At 34.0% G+C, this 20,003-nt stretch overlaps 1 protein-coding gene across 2 annotated transcripts in view; it reads left to right on the top strand.

Annotated features, from left to right (window-relative positions):
- Nucleotides 1-20,003, top strand: part of KDM4C (lysine demethylase 4C) — a 286,073-nt gene that overhangs the window by 34,192 nt on the left and 231,878 nt on the right. For both annotated transcript variants that reach the window (XM_032206225.1, XM_032206226.1), the window contains exons 6-7: nucleotides 6,322-6,371; nucleotides 16,350-16,453. In XM_032206225.1, coding sequence (XP_032062116.1) covers nucleotides 6,322-6,371; nucleotides 16,350-16,453 — 154 coding nt within the window. The remainder of the gene's footprint in view (nucleotides 1-6,321; nucleotides 6,372-16,349; nucleotides 16,454-20,003) is intronic.

A 20,003-nucleotide genomic window follows, 5' to 3' on the forward strand; every position in this document is an offset into this window, starting at 1 on the left:
TTTTTGAATAAATATTCTCATATTACTGTCTTAAAAACAAGGCATTTTTAACTGAATGTAACAGGGAAACTGGAATGCTAAATAATTGCTTGGATTCAATTAATATTTAGAAAGTAATAATGATTTACGATAGAATATTAACAATCAACATTCGTAATGTAATGACATTTTAATTGCATATAATTGCATTTATTTAATTTTATTAACATAGTTTAGGTGATTTACAACTACTGTGGTGTTACAGAAATTCAGATTGCTCTGTAGCATGTTTTCTGGCTGCTTAAAGACTTTTCTCAGAGTCCAAGAAAACTTTTCAGAGAGTTGAATAACAAAACAGACAATTATTTCTTCCCTGATCATATAGAGATATTGGTCTTAAAAATGTGTAAATATTTGTTACATTACTGTTGAAGGACTTAGTAGCTTTGAGCTGGAAGTGTTTTGTTTCAATCCCATCTTTGTAAGAATGCTAGGTAGCTTCAAATGGGACAATTCTCTTGTCTTTTTTTCCTGAATTTACACAAGTTACAGTTGATCAATTTGCCCAATTTTATGATGACGTGCTGCCTTGGTGTAGCAACACCTCATCTACCACGCTACATGGTTGATTCCGAGGAAAAAAAAACATGAATCAAGTACTAGGATTGCTTAAATAGTGTGTTTGTTATTATAAATTGAGAAGAAACTGCAGCTGAATAGGGTGTCTGTTCTATGAAAACCTGGTGCTGACTTAGCAAGGAGTCCTGAAGTAATGAGCTGTGATACCACGCTTAACTTCTTGTCTGCTCAGAACTCTGAATTCAGTGCTTAGGCTCTGCGTACTGTGAGTGGGTGGAACTAGGTGCTTCGTAACAGTACACATGGTGAACAAGTTGAGTGGGAAATAGACCAGTCTAGCCAGTAGGCAAGTCTAAAAAGAGGGGGGGAATATTAGAAATTTTGTGGTTTAATCCTCTAAGAACTGCAGGAATGAGGATTTGAAAATATCTTCCTTAAGTTTTCCTAAGTCATCACTGGTGATGTAGGTGAATAAGGAATCTTGGATTCCAATGTGTTCTGCTAGAAAGTTTCTTTGATTTCCATTAGCTGGTCAGTAGGTAAAAATGTAAGTGCTAAGACCAGGGAATCAAGACTTCCTGTGAATTTGAATTTATTGTATTTTTTTTAAGCCATCAACTGGGGGGAGAGCAAAAAAAAAAAAAAAAAAAGGGTATTAATACATATTTCTCCCTCCAAACCAGTGGTTCTTTTGAACCTGTTTCAGACTGCTGTGTATATTGTGGAGATATTAGTACTCTTTTACAAGGCATCAGGATGATGCATATGTTTCAGAAATGTTATTTTCATATATTAATGTTACAAACTGGCACAGCAGCATTATTACAGATAGGCAATCTCAAATTGTATAGAATGTTGTTTCCTGTGTTTTCTGTTTTTTTTTTTTTTTTTTTTTTTTTTAAACCCTGGAGTTGCACTAATATAGTGACATTTCTGATCAAAATTTGTTCTGGAATTTTTTTTCAGTCTCATTTTAATATCAGTACAGAAATGTAGCCATTTTAATTTCCTTTTTAGATAACCAAGAGCTCTGAGCAGGTTTCTTTTTTTTTTTTCTTATTCTGACCTAAGCTCATTATCAGGAGAAACAAATGGTTATACTGTGACCAGGAGAGCAAAAAGAACATGAAAGTAATGGAAAAAAAAAAAACATGAAATTATTGATAGGTAATGCACAGTATATAATGTACAGTAAATCATGCTCTAGCATTATTTAAAAATATTTGTAGTCCATTCATTTAAATGAGTTTGTGTTTCCAATAAGTGCTTGTTATGTAGTATAATTATTTTCTGTTGTCTGATGTTTTTGCTACAGTCTGTCAAATGGCAATTTGAAAAAGTGAATAATGCTGTGGAGATACTAGTTTGTCTTGTGTTTTCTGAAATGTCAATTAGTTATTTCTTCTGAAGTATGTAATTTTCATCTGTGTTTTCCTTTGAGTTAATCCATTTCACAAGTGATCCACATGCTTGTCATTCTTATCTTCCAAGTGAGTTATGCTAAAGATTTCATTTCTGACGTAGAAGAAAATAAAAGAAAAGGAAGCACTTCTTTATTTTACATCATTATATGGATGTGTCTCTGTGCAACATCCATACATTGTTAATAAAACTGAACTTGAGTAAAATCCATATTTTTTCCCTGCACTGATTTTCTTTTTCTTTGACATGCAGGGTGAAATTGTTGTGTTTTACTGTAATGAAGTAGCTCTCCATTAGTACAGGGAGAGAAAAAATAAATTCACTCTCACCTAACAGAAGATGTGAAGGAAACAGTTCCTTAAAGGTTTTTTACATTTTGCATCTGAGTATAAAGCAAATATTAACCAAAGTTATTACTGTGCATTGCTATTTTCAGCCCTGCTTGCAGAATGTTGTTTGTTCATATCACAGTCAACTATCTTAACAACCGTATTTCCCAAGTTAAAGATAGGACTGAGTGATCATGGGTACTAGGCTGTTGCCTGTTATTGTCTACCCTGGGGATCTCAGGTATATAGGACAGGGAGCTTACATTGCCACTGTTCATATATAAACAGTGGATTAATCTTCCATAAGATTGAGTTTTTATTTAAAAAAAAAAAAAAAAAAAGAATAAAAAAATGAAGTTACTAGCTTTAAAGTACACTAAGAAATTCTGTATAAGCATTTAGTCTTGAAAACATAATAGAAATTATATTAGTGTCCTGCGTATATGTTTCAGAAATACAAATTGTTGACTTAGATTTAATAATTGTTAGTTATCTTGTTGGCAATACCCTTTAATTGCTGAATTAGTATGTATTTGAGACCTTTTCTGAACAAGCAACAAACAGTGACTCCTCAACTTTAATCTGTCTCTTCAAAATTTTTAACAAATATGTCCTCCTGAGCTAATAAGACTAAAGTTTAGTTAGCACTAACAGAAATAACGTTATTTCTTTCCATTTATCTGCTTCTTTGCTTGGTATCCAAAGCGTTTCTCTTTGCCTCATAGTGATAAAGCATTTAAAATCCATTACATGTACTTCTGAAGAGGACAGGACTTGACCTTAAGATATGAGGAGTCAGACAAACATTATTGGCTGTTTGGAAATGTAGCTAAGTAGAGGCTGTGCACAAGAGGAGGGAAAATATTTTTCTGAAAGCTTTTAACGCTGCAGGTGTAGAGAAGAGATCAGTAACAGGAAGAGTGCATGGTGTTTTCTGTGAGAGTTTCTGTACTTTTTCAGCCTCTCCTTCTCCACGTGTATTTCTTTCCCCTAAGTACTCAGTGCTCTTCGGAGAGAGGAGGGTATGATGGAAAAGTGAAATGCCATTATTAAGAGCTGATTTGAAGCTGCAGTGTAAGTCTGTAACACTTAACCCGGTGAGATGCTGTAGAACGTGTTTCAGTTCAGCTTGACAGTGGTTCTTACCTCTGTATTGAAAGTGATGGAGTGTTCTCCAATATGAGAGAGTGTGTTGAAGGTGTTACATGACCTGGCTAAGGATGCTGAGAGGGATGTTTCTTTCACTGACAATGATCTGAGGCAGAGCTTGGGAGTATTTTGTTTAATGTTCTGTGCAGCAGATGAAGCATCCAGTTAGATTTATGTCACCATACTTTGACTGATATCCAAGGCAGGTTCATATGTTTAATAAGTCTCAGTTTTCTAATAAATGGTATTTGGAACCAAGGAAAGTCATTACTCAAGCATGCCTGGAGAGTGAAATTGAGGCTTCCAATGATACTATGAAGGCAATCTCCTTTTCCTCATCCTCTAACTGTGAGAAGAGGGAAAGTAGCAACAGTGGGAAGAAATGAAGGATCAAGGAGTGGATGCTACCATGTTACCCCAAAAAAGACAGTGTTAATAAACAGTAGCTTGTGTTGAATCACAGAATGATTTGGGTTGGAAGGGACCTTAAGGATCACCCAGTTCCAACCCTCCTGCCATGGGCAGGGACACCTCGCACCAGACCAGGCTGCCCAAAGCCCCATCCAGCCTGGCCTTGAGCACCTCCAGGGATGGGGCACCCACAGCTTCTCTGGGCAGCCTGTGCCAGTGCCTTACCACCCTCAGAGTAAAGAATTTCTTCTGAATATCTTAGCTAAGTCTACCTTCTTCTAGTTTTAAACAACTCGTCTTAGTCCTATTGCTACAGTTTTTGATCAAGAGTCACTCCCCACCTTTTCTGTAGGTACTGGAAAGCTGCTTTCCCTGGAGCCTTCTCTTCTCCAGGCTGAACAACCCCAGCTCCCTCAGTCTGTCTTCATAGGAGAGGTGCTCCAGCCCCTTGGTCATTCTTGTGGCCCTCTGGACTCATTCTAGTATGTCCATGGTTGCCTTCTTAATGAATTATTGATTGATAGTTTTAGATTCATTAAACAAATAGGTGTAGTCCAGTTAAATCACATGCCCTGTTTTATCATTTCAAGAGACTTGTTGAGACCTCAGTTGTCAAGCTTTGTCTTTTTTATTCATGAGTACTTAAATCTATAGGTACAAACAAACATGTAGCTCTCTATTACCACAAAAATGCAGTAAATCGTACTTTTGGAAGAACAATATACAAGAATAATTACAGTCCAATTAGAGACATAAGAAGTAAAGAAAAGTCTCTGGATTTTTTTTTATTATTTTTTAGACATAAACACTATCTGTTCTGGTTTTAGTTGTGTATTTAATGACATACAATAGAATATGTAATGCTATACATAGCTATTTGTCTCCACTGGTGTGTGAAAGATACAAACGTACTTTTAGATTATTATGTATACACTGGTGCATGTGTTTTAAGCAGTGGAGAACAGACATAAATACGTTGGAAGTATAAATGGAGATAAACAATCAATTCTGTGAAGACAAGGAAATTCTGATTAAAACTGCAAGCAGTGAGCAGAGTCAAGTTGAAAGTTTCTTTAATAGCATTTGGAGTGGGTTGTCAGTAGGCATGGGCTTTGTTACACTTGTTCTATTTAAAGCACTGACTTTGGAAAAGTCTTGCTTCCGTGCAGCAGTTTCAGTTGAGATAGTGTAAAATAGTGTGTGTGTGGAGGTGCAAAGGAGAGCTTAAGATACGGGGTTGTTGTGCAAAGTGAGTCACTTGTTTCTTCTTAGTTGACAGGGAAGATCAATGAAATAGGTGTTCACAATATAGTAAAAGAAAAAAGCTGCATGTTCACTTTGAAAATGCAGGTTTGGACTATGCTCAATATGCATTTTCTCCTTTTCTGAACCGTATTTTTTTATAAGGAAGAATCAATCTGAAGTTGTTGCAACATTAAACTGGAATGAAAGCTGTTAAAGTCAGAAATAAAGCGTAATGCACAGATATACGTGTAGTATATCTATTAAGTGCAGTAAATGTGTGAAATGTGTAAAGCTTTTGTGTTTTCTCAGATTCTTCTTGTTTTATGTTCTTACTCATTTGTTGCAAATAGCTTATGGAATCTTCTAAAAATAGTTTATTGTTAGAACAGAGTGTTTCCAATCTGTACAGTTTCTGAATTTAAAGAGCATGTATTTGTTAGAGTTAAAAAAATAATTGTAATGTTTTACAAAGACAAGTAACCTCTTACTCCTTAGCATTGGCAGTAAGACAAAATTGTGATGTCTAACGCTCATATTTTTTCTGTTGAACTCTTGTGTCTTGTGAAGCACAGTAAAAATCAGAGACTAAACCTGTATGAATTAGGTTTATTCTGTTACGTGGTTTTGTTTCATTTAGAAAATGTATCTTTTTAACTGGCCTGTTACAATCATGAAACATTGTCAATATACATGATTTTAAATAATGAATATAAAATTTCTGAACTGAATTACTGAACTACATTTCAATATACAATATACTTTCTTTACCGAAAGGGTTGTTGGACGCTGGAACAGGCTGCCCAGGGAAGTGGTGGAGTCACCATCCCTGGAAGTCTTTAGAAGACGTTTAGACGGAGAGCTTAGGGATATGGTTTAGTGGGGATTGTTAGTGTTGGGTAGAGGTTGGACTCGATGATCTAGAGGTCTCTTCCAACCTAGAAATTCTGTGATTCTGTGATACAGTTCAATATACAGTTTGTATTAAATATGAACTGTATTATGATATTAAAGCTATAAATATGCTAAAATATTTTCTCTGAAGTAACTTAATCTTTATTTTTTTTCTTAGAAAATAGTATATTTTTCCTACATAATTTTTCATTCTTTAATCTTCCTGTTTTCTGTGTTTTGGGGGTACTTACTGTATGTGAAATAATTTTTAGTTTAGTAATCATGTCTTTAAACATTTTCTTCATCTGAATTTTAGGTATGCTATTCCTCCAGAACATGGGAAGCGACTTGAAAGACTAGCTCAAGGTAATATTTTCAGTATTTCTGTATGTAGGATATTTGAAGGACAAACCTCCAGCAAAATGACAAACGTTTTTCTCTACTAACTTGTAGTGTTTTATTACTTCTAAATATTGTGTGACTTTTATCTGTCAGTAGTAAGTTTACAAACCAGGAACACTTTTTAGTACTCTGAGGAATTTTAAAGAAACAAAGCCTTTTTCTTAGTACTTTATTTTGTACTGGCATTTTTAGGTTGGTTAAGTTTATGAAAATGAGACTTGGTATTTTGCCCTTTTTATTCATTAGATTTTCATTGCCAGTATCTTTGCCTCTTTCTGTGCCCTTGCTTTCTTTCCCTTGTCATAGCTTTTCATAAAGAACTTCTGAATTTGTAGCTGATCTTAGCCAAATTTGATTCAAAGAAATGTCAAAGATAGTTGAGTGTCCAGAAGGTTTATGAAAGTTAATGACAGGGTAGAGGACGGAAACCTGGTTAGTACCTCTGGGAAAGAGGAGTCAGACAAAATGTACCAACTCTAAATCTTACTTGGTAGCAGCCAGTGAACAGGCATAATAAGGTACTTTAGCCAAAGCACTTACTGGCTTTTGCCCTCCAGAGATGTGAGGAGCATCTTTTGAGAAGGAGCAGAAGATACTATTGTGGGGATGAGATCTAAGGATGAGGCTAATTTAAAGGAAAATTCTTCTTGCACATAAGCTTATTGTAAATAAAGCTACAGCTCTCCTTTTGTTTCTAGATTTAGAGTGCCTACTTTATAAATACAGAAATAATTAGGCATATTTCTTGGTCAGACAGCTCATGTTTTACAGCCTGCTATCAATGATATTATGTAAGGAATACCATTGAAAGCTGATAACTGGATATTGAGAGTCAGGGTTTAACTGGGCACACAGCTGTTTGCTCACTCCCAGTAAGTGGGAAGGGGGAGAGAATCAGAAGAAGGTAAAAACTTGTGGGCTGAGGTAAAGACAATTTAAGAGGACAGAAAAAGAATGAAAAATAATAAAAATAAATAAACTGTTGTATATATAAAACAAGTGATGCACAGTGCAATTGCTGACCACCTGCTGATCAATGCTCAGCCAGTCTCCAAGCAGCCCCTTGCAGCCAACCCCCCAGTGTTACTGTTCAGTGTGGTATGACATGGTACAGACTGTCCCTCTGGCCACTTTGGGTTAGTTGTCCTGGTTCTGTCCCCTCCCTGCTTCTTGTGCACCCCTAGCAGGGCAGTGCGAGAAGCTGAGGAGTCCTTGACTTAGTGCAAGCACTGCTCTGCAGCAACTAAAACATCAATGCGTTATCAGCATTATATTTCTCATAAAACACAGCACGGTTACTGGCCACCATGAAGCAAATTACCTCTGCCTCAGCTGAAACCAAGGCACAGGGCCATCATCTGGAAATGTTTGTTATTTTCTTTTTGTATCTGTTTATGTGCATATATATGCTTGATGTTTAAACTAGTCACTGCGATCACTAATTGACATGAATGTGTCACTGAGATGTGAAAGTGAAGATGTGAGCTCACACTCATAAAATAAAAAACAAAAATGACAAACACATTAAAAAGATAGATTTCAATCTGGATAATTACTTATACTGTTCCTAATTTTTCCCTTTTTTTTTTTTTAGTTGAGAAAATTGCCACTTCTCTACTTTCTCCATCCTTCTCTATGACTTTAAAAGCACAGAACTCTTCATATGCATACCTTGAAGCTGTTATTTTCACTGATAAACAAATTGATACATGTGATAGACAGGGCAAGAGACATTGACTTATGCTAAGGTTAATAGATATTTGTAAGATTTATAGGAAATGAGCTGGGAGTAAAAGGATAGAGATATGGAGAAGGTTCAGAGAGAGATAGCGGAGGGACAGTGGTGAAAACTTCATATAAAGGACTGTTACGTTATTTAAAAGTTTTTATTCTGGAGAAGAATAAAATGGAAACAGGTATGATAAAGACCTGTGGTGATTGGCATGGAAAAGGTGACTAAATGGTGAGTGTTCATTGGATCTTCCAGTACGTATGCAGACTCTGAAGGGTCTCAGAAGGTTAAAATCCAATAATAAAAATCTACATGGATTCAGGGGGAGACTGAACTATGCTGGCAAAGAAATCTGCTAGAGGATATGTAGGAGCTGCATCTGGCTTTGGAATTCTTTGACAGATTACAAAACCTTGGCAGATTACAAAGGGGAAGCAAAGATTTGATGCTGTATTTTAACTATTCTCTACGTCTACTTCTGACATTTTCTGGGAAGATGATCTCAGTATCTGCATTTGATATGTTTTGGCTGCTGTAATGTTTATTACAGAATTTCATATTGACTGTTATAGCTGTGCAGCATTTTAAAATGAGCTACTCACATTTAAATGTTTTATAATGACTCTATCCAAACCTTTTTTATTCTTTTTTTTAAATTCCTTTTTTTTTTTTTTTTTTTTTTTATAAAGAGTGGGGGAAGAGTGAAGGAGAATAGGCAATTTCAGCAACACGTGTTTACTTCTTTCTAAGAATTAACTGAAAGTGAAGGATGGCACTGTTTGGTGCAGGCTTTAAAAAAAAAAAAAAAAAAAGATCTCAGATTTTTCTTTGACATAACCTGTTTTTCCATGGATATTAGACTTACTTTCCAAATCTGTAGAGGTAAGTTATTTTTGATAGGCATGCTTTGCTATATGTTTTTTAAATACAAAACCAACCAAACCAAAAAAAAATTGGAGAAAAGGAGGCTCAGGGGCAACCTTATCTCTCTCTACAGGTACCTTAAAGGAGGCTGTAGCGAGGTGGGGTTTGGTCTGTTCTCCCACGTGCCTGATGACAGGACGAGGGGGAATGGGCTTAAGTTGCGCCAGGGGTGTTTTAGGTTAGATATTAGGAAGAACTTCTTTACCGAAAGGGTTGTGAGGCATTGGAATGGGCTGCCCAGGGAAGTGGTGGAGTCACCATCCCTGGAGGTCTTTAAAAGATGTTTAGATGTAGAGCTTAGTGATATGGTTTAGTGGGGACTGTTAGTGTTAGGTCAGAGGTTGGACTCGATGATCTTGAGGTCTCTTCCAACCTAGAAATTCTGTGATTCTGTGAAAAAAAAAAAAAAAAGAAAAAAACATGTATTTTCATGGGAATTTATGTTGCATATTGTAAACTTCTGTAATATTAGCAGACTGTATGGTGAGAGTGCTCAGACCTCTTATTGCTTCTACTAGTGTCTCAATACAGTAAGAGGAACAGGACAAAGCATGGGGGAGAAATGGAAATTTCCAAAGCTTCTGTTTGTCACGAGCTGATAGGGTATATGGTGGGGGGGGAGTAGTGTCTTAATCTCAGAATGTCTTCATTAGAGTTGGGTAGTAGGCTAAATAGGACTTCAGGCTCACCCAGTGCAACAGTTCTTAGGGCTATAACTACTACAGTAATGCAAGACAGGCAGGGGTCAGGCCTAAGGAACGTTGGCATTGGAATACACGTACACCTTTTTCCACAGCTGGGTATAGGAACGCAGTTCCTTGATCATTAGTCATCCTTAGCTTTATTTAGTGAAGCTGCCCAAGCATGTCAAATCAGCCTTTTTCAGTGCACACCTGCATGGAAGTTGTCTACTACTGCTTATAGTTAGTGCTACAAGTTATAAAGGTGTGTGATGAATAGAAGTCTACTTTCCTTGATGAATCATAATAAGGATGATCAAAACTTAATTATTTTTATTTCAGAATCAGGTTTTGAACAGTGAGTAGCAATTAAAAGATAGGATCGGATATTGAACAGTGAAGATAAAATTTCAGATGTTATTTATTATATTCAGTGGATGAAACTGGATTTGTTTCTGTTGGAAAATTACATGCTCATTGTAAAAGCAATGTAAGGTATGCGAGTTAGTTTTACAGACAAACATCTTTGAAATTACCTAAATTTTCAGTGTTTGACTTCTACCTTGCTTTTCAGTGAATAGGGTGTTTTCATGGTATTTTTGGTCCAGCTAGTAGCTTACAGTATGGAAGATGCAGTTCTTCTAAGAATATTCTTCTAAGAAAGTTCTAAGAAATTCTAAACATACAGATGATGAACTTTATGTTCATTTTAACATACTTTCACTTATTTGTAAACTTCCATTTCTGATTATACTTACAGAGCTTAAGACTTCTCTGATCCTCTACTTTGCAACAGCTGCCTGCTAAAATACAGTTTGAATTTTACAGTAGGGTAAATTTAGGGTAGGTATACAGAAGGGTATGTTAAGAAGGTGAATATGAAAAGTTAGCGACATGGCTATAACTTACTTAATGTTAAATATTAATGCAACATAACATAAACGAGTCAATACTTAATGTTTATTAATTTTTTTCAGTCATATTTCTATAGGAGTGCAACATCTGAAGAAAAGTAGTTTATGCAGGAAGGCTAACTGCTGACTAATGCTTACTGAATCAACTGAATGCTCCTATAATAATTAAAATAATAAAATATTACATTAAATGTGGCAGGTTGTCTAAGTCAAGGCAGCAGTAGATACATTAAAATTAAAGGAAGGTTAGTATATTTTCCATTATCTTGTCTGCACATCACAATTATCATACATACCTTTTGTGCATGAATGCTCTCATCTTTGCTTTGCAGTGAAATCTTGATTGACTGGCACCTACAAATATTTTATCTGAAAGACATTAGACTTGCATCTAATAAAGGCAACAGTTTGATTTTGCCCTTCAGCTGCTTTCTCATTTATGTAGGATTTTTTTCAATTTTATGTAGACATAAACGTAATAAAAATCTCAAGTGAGCTGTTACTGCAATTTTTATACTTGTTGTTATGTTAATCTGTAATACTGTGGTATTCTTAAGGATTTTTTGTTTCACAAAACGGGTTAGAAAATAAAGAGAATAGCAGCAGCGTGGCAAATCATAAATGACATTTGAAAGGATTTTCAAGTTCTTTTAATGGTTGATTTAATTGCAGAAATTATTTTAGAGAAGAGATGACATCTATCTGATGTTCAGTTATGTTGCAGAAGAAACTAAAGTAAAAATTTGAAACGTTCTATGTATGTAGTGGTGTTAGAAAAAGCTTTGTATGTTATATAGTATTAATTAATCTACTTGATGCAGAAGTCATTACCTGTTACATATGAAAATGACTATAAATAATTGTTTAAATGGAATTTGATGTAGAACTTGCATAATTTGTAAGGCTCTTAACATCTGAAAACTGCAGCTGCTGAAGAATTGGAGTTTATCTCAATTGATAGTTAAGTGAGTCAAGAAAGTCACATATAAGAGGTAATAAACTCGGGGCTGTAACATAATCATCTGGGCATAATAACACATTTCACAGAACTTTCTTCTTTTGTGTCTTTTGTACTCTTTGCTTTATACAGCATACAGATTGCCACTGCTGCTTTGTGAGGAATGTTGCCATGCAAACTTATCCTCTGAATTTCTTTTATGTACAATACACTAAGTTAAATCAAATTAATTCAAATCATGGCAAATTAATTTTAAAATGTTATCTTTTTTTTATGTATACTTACCAAAGCAAAATGTAGAAAATAGACTAGAAAACGCAATCTTTATATTTGCCCGTGTTCCAAGAGTAGATCTTGCGATCTCTGAATTATGTTTGATGCTTTGTATGTTCTGCAGTCCTTTAAATGAATATCTACGTAAGTGAAAAATCACCTTAATTTTGAGTTTTCTTTCTTAATTACTTAGTTGGGATTAATTTTAACTACCGTAAAGTTAAATTAAAGGTATTTGCAATTTAGGATGTTCTCCTATGATGCAAATTTTATATTTTTATTTTCAAATAGTATTAATAAGCTAAAAATATTACATGCTTAATGTAAAATTTGAGGTGAAGACTTGAGTGTGAAAATGAAGAAAAAGATAGGAATTATGGCCTCATTCATTCCCTGGTTAGAATTTGATTTGAAAGTTCCCTATGAATACGATTTTTGTGTGTTTGTTAAATAATGACTTAATTTCCAGCCAGACTGTGATATCTTTGATCATATAAGATAATATTTAGTCACTTGCCTTGTGGAGTCTACTTGCATGCTTTCAAATTACTAATTTGAGAAGAAAAATACCATAATTTGTTCATGTACAATCATAGCCAAGTGGTTTAACTGAAATCACTATGAACACATTACTAGTAGTATATGGAAGTATTCCAGTTGTTTTAAGAATGCTGATCAACTGGAGGATAAAACCCAACCCACTTCAGTTTTCATGAGAGATAACTGGTGATGTTATGGTCACCTGATACAACCTATAGCTTTAGGTTGGAAAAAAAGTTATAAAGCTGTATGGTTAATGATGCTCACTGTCCCTCAATAATTAATTGAGCCAGCCTTATTTTGAATTTGTCGTTTTCCTTGATCATTTTCATGCACTCTTTAATGTGTCTCACTGCAGCAGTGTTGTATGTGTGTGTGAATCTTGTCTTCGTCAGATACAGCTAGCAATCTGCTTAGTAGCCTCTGCTGCCAGCTTCCCATAAAGATGAGAATGGTTTGACTTGTGTCTGGAAAATGGATCATAAAACCAGAAATTCCATAAAGGTGACATTTTCTAGTGAAGGGGAATAGTCTTCACTGGCCTAGCATTAACAACCAAAACAGTTTTATTAGCGCAAATAGCATTGGTTACCTTGTGTAAAGTTATCTTATTTTGGTTTATGTTACTTGACAGAGTATGTATGTGGAGTTATCTGAGAGCGTGTTTTTGATTCTCAGCACAGTCTGAAGCCTGTGTTTTCACATAATCTTTGCTTTTGTTGCTTGTGCTAACTACATAAGGCTGTTAAAAAGCTTGAGTGGGACCTTCTGTTTGCTGCATAAATGTACTTTACCTGCAGTGTATGTGTTTGTACCCAAACATTTGTCCACCATATGTTGAATCATGTTCTTATCTTGGAGATCATTCTAATCTGCTCTAGATGTTCAGAATATCAGTTTCTTTAAATTGATGGGAGAATTTTGAACCAGATGGTCTGTTATCTTGTAGATGAAAATCATTGTGCAACCTATCTGTTTTGCCCTAATCTTTGAATACTGATCTTTGGTTCTTCTGAAGGAATTGTTTTGAATTATCATTTTGTGTTCTGTGTAATCATTTACGAGAGGGTGAGTAGGGAAGAGGATGGGTAGAGTACAGATGATGAAATGTAAGTATTGAGAGTAGGGATAGAAGAGGTCTACCAGGTCTAAAAAGACTGTCTGTGAAATTGGGGTTGCACAAAATAATACCACAAAATAACCGCTTTTGTAGACTTGATGTAGAGCTAATGAGTGCTTAATTTCATGTAATTAATAAAAGCATGAATCTTCTACGGAACTTGAATTCTAGATTGCAGTATTTTTTTTCTAGATTTGCAGTCTTGTTGTGGGAATTCACTAGGTATTCAGGATTAATGCGAAACCTGTAAATTGGTAATTCTAACATCAACTTAAGTGTTTGCGTGATTCTGATCTGGGATCAAAAATAATTGAAAATTTAACAAAGGAGATAGAAGATTATATGGTGTTTCTATTATTTAAATTGCAGTGTTCTGTGAGAAAGCTTATTCCTCTCTGTCTGTGCATTTAATGTATTTGTGAAGGTCTTGTGAAACTTCCAATGCAACGTCCTCTATTCAATGGATTAGTAGGTCTTTAGATATCCTTTAGCCCATTATCTTTCAGGGTTTTTCTTTGCTGAAGGAAAAGTTGCGTGACCTTATCTTTAGCCTGGGTAGAACAAAAGACCTTCTGATGAACAGTCTTATAATGAGGAGATGCTACCTTCCTTTCTACCTTTGTTCATTGAAGGGGAGCATTTCTGAGAATGGGACTGGAAAATTTGTGTGTCCAAGCATCAGCTTTGAAAGAGTCAGAAAAATATTTTATAGTGGCATAGAATGTGTTGGCAGCACCTTTGATTTCACTGGTAGGGCCCTGTAATCACAACAAATGTCAGTAAATCCTGTAAATTTCTCTTAATAGATTTAAGTAGTGTAAGTGTATGTTACACCTTTGATCCTTAGGGAAACTTTTTTTCCAGTAACTTAGAACAAAAATCATTCCGACAGGACTGGGGAGTATGCTAGAAAAGAATATGCAGAGAACGTACCAATGTAGTGTGTTCATTTTAAGATGGCTACAGAATTCTAGGATGGTTAATGGATGTAAATGTGAGAATTATATTAGAAAGAAACTAAATATGACAGTACAGAATAAACTGTATATTATGGAAAATTGCTGAGATTTTATCTATTTAGACTATACCATCCACCATCTATATATTAGATGGTTAATTGATTTGAAGTTGTTATTCATCTAATAGTGATGTTAGTTTAGTAGTGTTACTGTACCAGGCTTGACACTGTTTCTGTGAATGGCAGAATAATGTTTACTTGAGAGGAGGGATACAACTACTTGTCCAAACACAGTAAATTGATGACAGAGAGTCATTTCATACTGGTTAAATGCCCTGTTGCTAATTTCATATCAACTAAACAAAATTTTTATACTGTTAGTTATTTTGTTTTCTGCATTTTTCTTGAGTGACCTCTTCTGCTTTCATACATTTACCAGACATTTTTTTCTTCCCAGCAAAATGATTATAATGCAGGTTGGACAAAGTTGAGTGGTGTTCTTGATTAATACATTAACCAAAAATTACTGAATTACTATTAATACTGTTATTAAGGAGACTTTTTCGTAATGAGTAGTTGATTTTGTATCTGTTAGTTATGGGAAATTCCTTTGTGCCTTAATTCTGCTTTCTGGAAATTAAGATAATTTTTTGAATTGATTACATTTAAGAGCATTTTATTTTTCAGTAGTAGCCCATGAAACTTTCTGAAGTTGCTGAAATCACTCAGGAATAAATGGCATACAGTGGAGTAAACTATTGATGTTAATAAGTCTTGGTAATGTTGGAAAAAAATACTCTCTCCAGAAGAAAGTGAAATAAATTAATGAAGTTGGACTTCATAAAAATGTGTTATTTTCAAATGTTGTATGCTTGATACAGTAAAATAACACATTTTCTGTGATTGTTATATGGATGAATTGTAGTTTATCCTTTATCTAGATACTATATATCTCTTGGTGATTCTTGGTAATGTTCTAGTGCAAACACTAAAAAGACCGTAAAGATTAATAATAAAAATATCTTTTTACAACAACAAAAATAATAGCTTCTAGTTGTAGCTGATTGTTAAAGGGAAACAATTTACTCATTACTCTAGTTCTGTTGGTTTGTTAGTGCTAACATTTTGTAAGACTTGAGTGATGTTAGATTTTAACACAGTCAAAAATGACTGACTTTTTGACAAAAGTCAAAGTGAGGTGAATGTAACTTTGCTCTCGTCAACTAGATTGTATCATTAGTTAATGAACCAAGCGCTAATGAAATAGTGCATAAAAAATCAAGAAAATTAAAATCTGAATAACAGACTTTGTTCATAGAATCAGAACAAGATGTAAAGAAGCAAGAACAACAACAACAAAAAGCAACCTGTCTCCTTCCCCCCATTAGATACCTCTGTGGGGAATAGTTAAGAATGATGCTTCCATACTACCTGGCCTTTTTTAGATAGATTTTTTTTTTTCCTGTATAGATAATATGTGCTAGCTAAATGTAATAATTGTATAGTCCTCCTACATTTTAATGATGTACTTGATTTTCAGGTGTGCAGGAGTATAAACATGAAAGAGGGAAAATACAGAGTAAAGTATTTCTGGAAAAGGAAAGAAAAGGATGCCCAAATTGTATGTTGAAAAATCAGTTCTTTAAAAAACAAAAGCTGAAAATCAGCTAAAAAATGTAGGAGATGAATTTGCCTTTTATACAAGTTTCTCAGCAGCTAACAATGACCAAATAAAAAAAATACAAAAAGTTTGAAGTGTTGTTAAATATAAAAAATAAAATATAAAAATATCCTTGTTATTTTAATTAAAGAATACCCAATTTTGCTTCTCTTGCCTTATTAGGTTTCTTCCCAAGCAGCTCTCAAGGATGCGGTGCTTTTCTTCGCCACAAGATGACACTGATTTCTCCCTCCATATTGAAAAAGTATGGAATTCCTTTTGACAAGGTATGTTTGTGTTTATTTCTAAACTGTGCATTCATATGTCGAATTATTTTGTGTTTATTATAAAGATTGTTCGTAGTGAAGTTGAGGCAAAATTATATTTTTTTTAGGCACAGACTCCATGAGAAGATGAAAACAAGTGTTTCTAATGCTAGAAATCTCATGTGATTTAGCTTGGAATTTTCCAGTAGAGAGCACTCACAGTTGTCACAGTCTGTACCCTGAAAGTATCTGTGCTTTTAAGGGATCACCGTTTTTTTTTCTTTCTATTTTACTTCCATGAAAGCTTGCATGTGATTTTTAGTTGTCTGAAACCCTGCTTAACTAGCTGTATTAATAAAAATTACATTAATATTTTTATTAATGTATATATTAATATATATGTTAATATATCAATTATATATCAATATATTAATAATATATAATATATGTTTATTATATAATATTACATATTAATAATATATAATTAATTATATATTAATATATAATGAAATTACTAATATATATTAGTAATATATATATTATATATATTAGTAATTTCATTATATATTAATATATAATATATAAATATTATTTATATATATATATATAAAATTATATACCTAAAATCTTAAATGCTTCATTTTTTAATGTCTCTATTGCTTTTCTGATGTAATTTAATAGGACTGTATTATGATATAAAAAGCCTCAGAGTATTTACAGGGTGGAGTAAAACTGAAAGAACTGTTACGTAATTTTAAAATACGTAATACAAAAAGCTGTAGTATTACAAAAATAGAGAATGGTTATTTTGGACTGCTGGGTAGTAACAGACTGGATACTTAAGAACAAATTTATGTATACAGGAAGCGGGAAAAAGAAATTGTAGTATTCATTGTAGATGAATTTAGAACTTAGCTGCTTTCAAAAATGTCTGAAGCTTTCTGTTTGTTATTCTTCCCTACAAGATTTTCTTCCCAATTTTTTCACTTAGAACATTTTCGCTTGAACTTTGAACTTCCTGTAGGTGTCTGACAGTAAAAGCATTTCTACTGCATTGCTTTTTCCTTAAGTATATGTATTTTATATACTGAATGTTTTCTAAAATTCTAAATATCTAAATTCAATGGTTTTGCAAGCCTGCTTAGAAGACTACCTCTTGATTTGGAAATTCCCCAGCCTGAACATCTGTTTATCTTATTCCAGGATCATAAAAGCCTTTTGATCACTAATCAGTTATGATTCTCACTCTGTTCTTGCTGCAAAGTAGTCCTGTAAACTGTCCTCACCATACCCCTCTTTTATTCTTGATGTTTCTGTTGCTTCTGTTTTAGTGTGTATTTGTTTATTGGTATCATGTGGACCTTTGTATACAAACTCAGCTTCTCACGTTCCCCTGTGCAGTATATAGGATTATGCAGCGCTTTCCATCTCTTTCAGTTGTTTATGTGACAGTAGGAAATGTAGCCCACAAAAACACTTAAGTGAATGTTTATATATATATATTATATAGAAGCATAAAATACTACAATCCACAAAACACAGCAGGCAATATTTTAAGTGAAAGAATACAGAAACAGGTAATCTCAGAGCTATAGGATAACTTTATGATATCCTGTAATTTGTAGCCTAAATAATACCACATGAAGTGAATCCATTGTTCAAGAAGTAAATATAATTAGAGATTATGTCCTTAAATGTATTCTACTACAGATACTCGTCAACAATATAAAATGTTCTCAAACATTTATACCATTGTCAACAACAACATTGATTATCAATAGCACTATTACTAGTAAAACAGCAGTAACTGGCACTAGACAGTTATGTAATGTTTTTAGTAAAACAGTAAGTACAAATTTAAAAAGGTTATTTGATTAAAAGAATCTTGTGAGAAATACAGCATTAGTCTTAAAGACAGGGAATATATTTGGGATGAAGCCATTGATTGTATGCCTTTTGGAAGATTACTTCACTTTTTATGCTTAAATCAACCTATGTATAAAATTGAAGAAATGCAGGCATTTAGTATCATACTGCCTGCCTTGGAAAACAAGCTTCTTTTTGAATAAATTATTAATAGAAAAGAGTAGTTTGTTTTCTGAATGATGTATTATCATATGGAAATGTAGTTGCTGCGTTCAGTTTTTGTAATATATAGGTAACTACTGATTCCCTTCATAACCTTGTGCTTTATCATGAAATGTCAGATGAAACCTTCCAAAATGAAAGGTTTTATAACCAGATTTATAGTTTTGGATTTACTGAATTTTACTCTGAACAATATGAGTTTGGGTAGTTTGTGTTTGAAGTAGCATCTTGCTGAATGCCAATGGATTTGTTTTCAGTACCACACATTTGAGGTGGTGAAGGAGTTGATGTTCTTATTTCAGAGTATTGATTTAACCTGTATTCTATGTTTTTTAAATGAAAGTGCTAGAAATAGTTAAAAATTTAAGTTTGGTTCTGTCACCTAGTGTTCGGAGAAAGCAGACTGTACCCAAGTGTAATTGTAATTAATGGGATTCAGTGAGAAAGTGAATAGAGAAAACCAGGCTGTGATCTCTCATGGCTCAAAGTGATAGAAGTGGAAATGTGCTGAACGCTGATAAGACAGCCTACGCCTACCAGGTGGCAGCTGAACTGCTGCTTGTTGCAATAGAACACCTGCTAAACTGTCAGCAGTGGGAGGGTGTATTGAGATAAATTTTGGAGTTGCTAGCATTGAGAATAATCTTTCTTAAACATTCCCACAGCGATTGTTGGAGTACTATAGTAGCAGTTATAATATATGCACCTGTATCTGTGTTTGCATGTATACACTGCATATGAACCCACAAAAATATTAACCTTGCGAAGTGCAAATGCAAAAAGTAAAATACTATTTTTCAGGCCTTAGATTTTCTGCTAAGCATGTTTTTCTTATTTTTCCTCTTTGCAGCCTCCCATAATACTATCAGAAATTTGCATCAGAAATTTGCATCAATAGGTGAAACATTAACCCTGTGTATTTATTCTTGCATTAAGCATAATAAGCACAGAAAGGATTTGTAAAACTATCAGATGAAAACTTTGAGGGTGCTAAAGGAGTCTTCTAAAAGCAGATTCTTAATAGAAAAAATATTTCAAACTGTGATTTTAATTTTGGTAATTGTTTAAAGTATTACACTTTTTGCTACTTAAAACCACGGGTTTCCCTTAAAAAAAAAAAAAAAAAGTGTCTTTATTTTCCTTTCCAACTCCTTAGTTGCTGTATTGCTTATATAAAGCACTGTCACACAATGAAAATCTATTTAATCTCTAGGAAGTCTCATATTTTGCTGTAATCAGTAAATGTGTCTTGTTGAACAGTCATCTGTCATTGCTCAGATTATCTGCTGAGTTTAAGTGGATGTTTGCTTTTTAGTGAGCCTGTCTTCTGATGTGTTTGTCATGTAAAAAGACACATCAGGGTATGGGGAATCTCATTTGACTGTTTACTTCTGAATCTTCTAGTTTATTGATTAACTTTTAGCAGACAGTTGAGAAGACAGCGTGCCATTTCTGGTCTTTGGCTAGCTTGTCCTCAATACAG

The sequence above is a fragment of the Aythya fuligula genome, chromosome Z, assembly GCF_009819795.1.
Source record: "Aythya fuligula isolate bAytFul2 chromosome Z, bAytFul2.pri, whole genome shotgun sequence".
Lineage (NCBI taxonomy): Eukaryota > Metazoa > Chordata > Aves > Anseriformes > Anatidae > Aythya > Aythya fuligula.